The following is a 1,264-nucleotide window of genomic DNA, read 5'->3' as shown; positions in this document are numbered from 1 at the left end:
GAATTGGAGCTATAGAAATATATTTCCTCTAAATGTTCATGATTAACTGGACTGAAAAGAAAACTACTGAAAAATATCCAAAGGTGTGTCCTATCAGCTCACCTCTGCTGTGGTGGTTCTCCCCGTTGCTCAGCCCGTTCATCTGTCCTCTGGAGCATCCGGGCCTCGATACTCTGAAGAGCAGAGAGTAGGACTTGACCATGTGGGAGTTGCTGGGTTCGAACTCGCTGCTGGGGACCAGCAGGGTGGGGAGGGAGCCCGCTTTGACCTGAACTCCGGCGCTCGGGTCTGGGTTCAGAGGGACCTGCTTCTTCCCCGTTGGGACCTGTTTCACCGGACAGCTGACATCCTGCAAATAAAACCATAACAGAGGAAACCTGAGCTACGCCTGGAGCAGGAACTATAAGAATGGTCCCGAACCCGGACACCAACCTTCCTCTTCTTGTGGCACACTTTAACCAGCAGGACCTCCAGAGAAACGGACGTCTGCTCGTTCTCGCTATCCTGAGACGGTTTTCCTGAAGAAACAGAACCAAACCTTTTATAAGCAACACTGGTAAACAGGAAGATGGCGCATCACGTCATCCGCAGAGAAACGCCCGGCGGGACCGACTCACCAGCTTTATGGAAGAATCCAGTAAAGGTGAGCTGCAGGTTAGAGGCCAGGCTGCAGAGGGAAAAAACAATGAGGCCTTAAAACAGCAGGAATTCAAACAGTCAATTTTTCTTAAAAGAAGAAAAAATGCATTTTCACTTGATATAAGCAGGGTTTTAAGACACTGACAAATTAGATTATTCACATTTAAAGTATTAAAAGAAATCCCACATCTCATTTAAAATGCATATAATATCTAATGATAGTATTTAATGTGCTAAAATAATGGATTTATTGGTAGATCATCTTATTTAGCTGCTCAAACTCATTTTAAGCACGGATGCATGATTTATATCAGTCAAACTGGGTCAATATCCTCAACCAAAAGTAGGACCCCTGTCACACCATGCCGATTCATCCAGCGTTTGCCTGACGTCCCAGAAACTCCTAAATGCTGGCATATGCTGAACCTTCTATGCATTTTTTCAGATTTTGGGCGAATATTTAAAGTATTCATAACAAGTCCAAGACTTATGTCTAAAGCACACAGTGTGTGCATCATTTCATGGGCATTGCTGCCTGATCTTTTAGTTATCAGGCTCCTCTCCTGTGGAACCAACTACCAGTTTTAGTCCGTGAGGCAGACACCCTGTCTACTTTTAAGGCTAG

General features: G+C 44.9%; 1 protein-coding gene across 1 annotated transcript in view; it reads right to left on the bottom strand.

Annotated features, from left to right (window-relative positions):
• LOC107087701 (polycomb protein suz12-B-like) overlaps window positions 1–1,264 on the bottom strand; it is a 24,693-nt gene that overhangs the window by 10,663 nt on the left and 12,766 nt on the right. The window contains 3 exon segments of the mRNA XM_015379424.1: window positions 103–349; window positions 433–518; window positions 618–667. Coding sequence (XP_015234910.1) covers window positions 103–349; window positions 433–518; window positions 618–667 — 383 coding nt within the window.

This window comes from Cyprinodon variegatus, unplaced genomic scaffold (assembly GCF_000732505.1).
Source record: "Cyprinodon variegatus isolate N-32 unplaced genomic scaffold, C_variegatus-1.0 Scaffold191, whole genome shotgun sequence".
Taxonomy (NCBI): Eukaryota; Metazoa; Chordata; class Actinopteri; order Cyprinodontiformes; family Cyprinodontidae; genus Cyprinodon; species Cyprinodon variegatus.
This window is presented reverse-complemented; position numbering and strand designations above follow the sequence as displayed.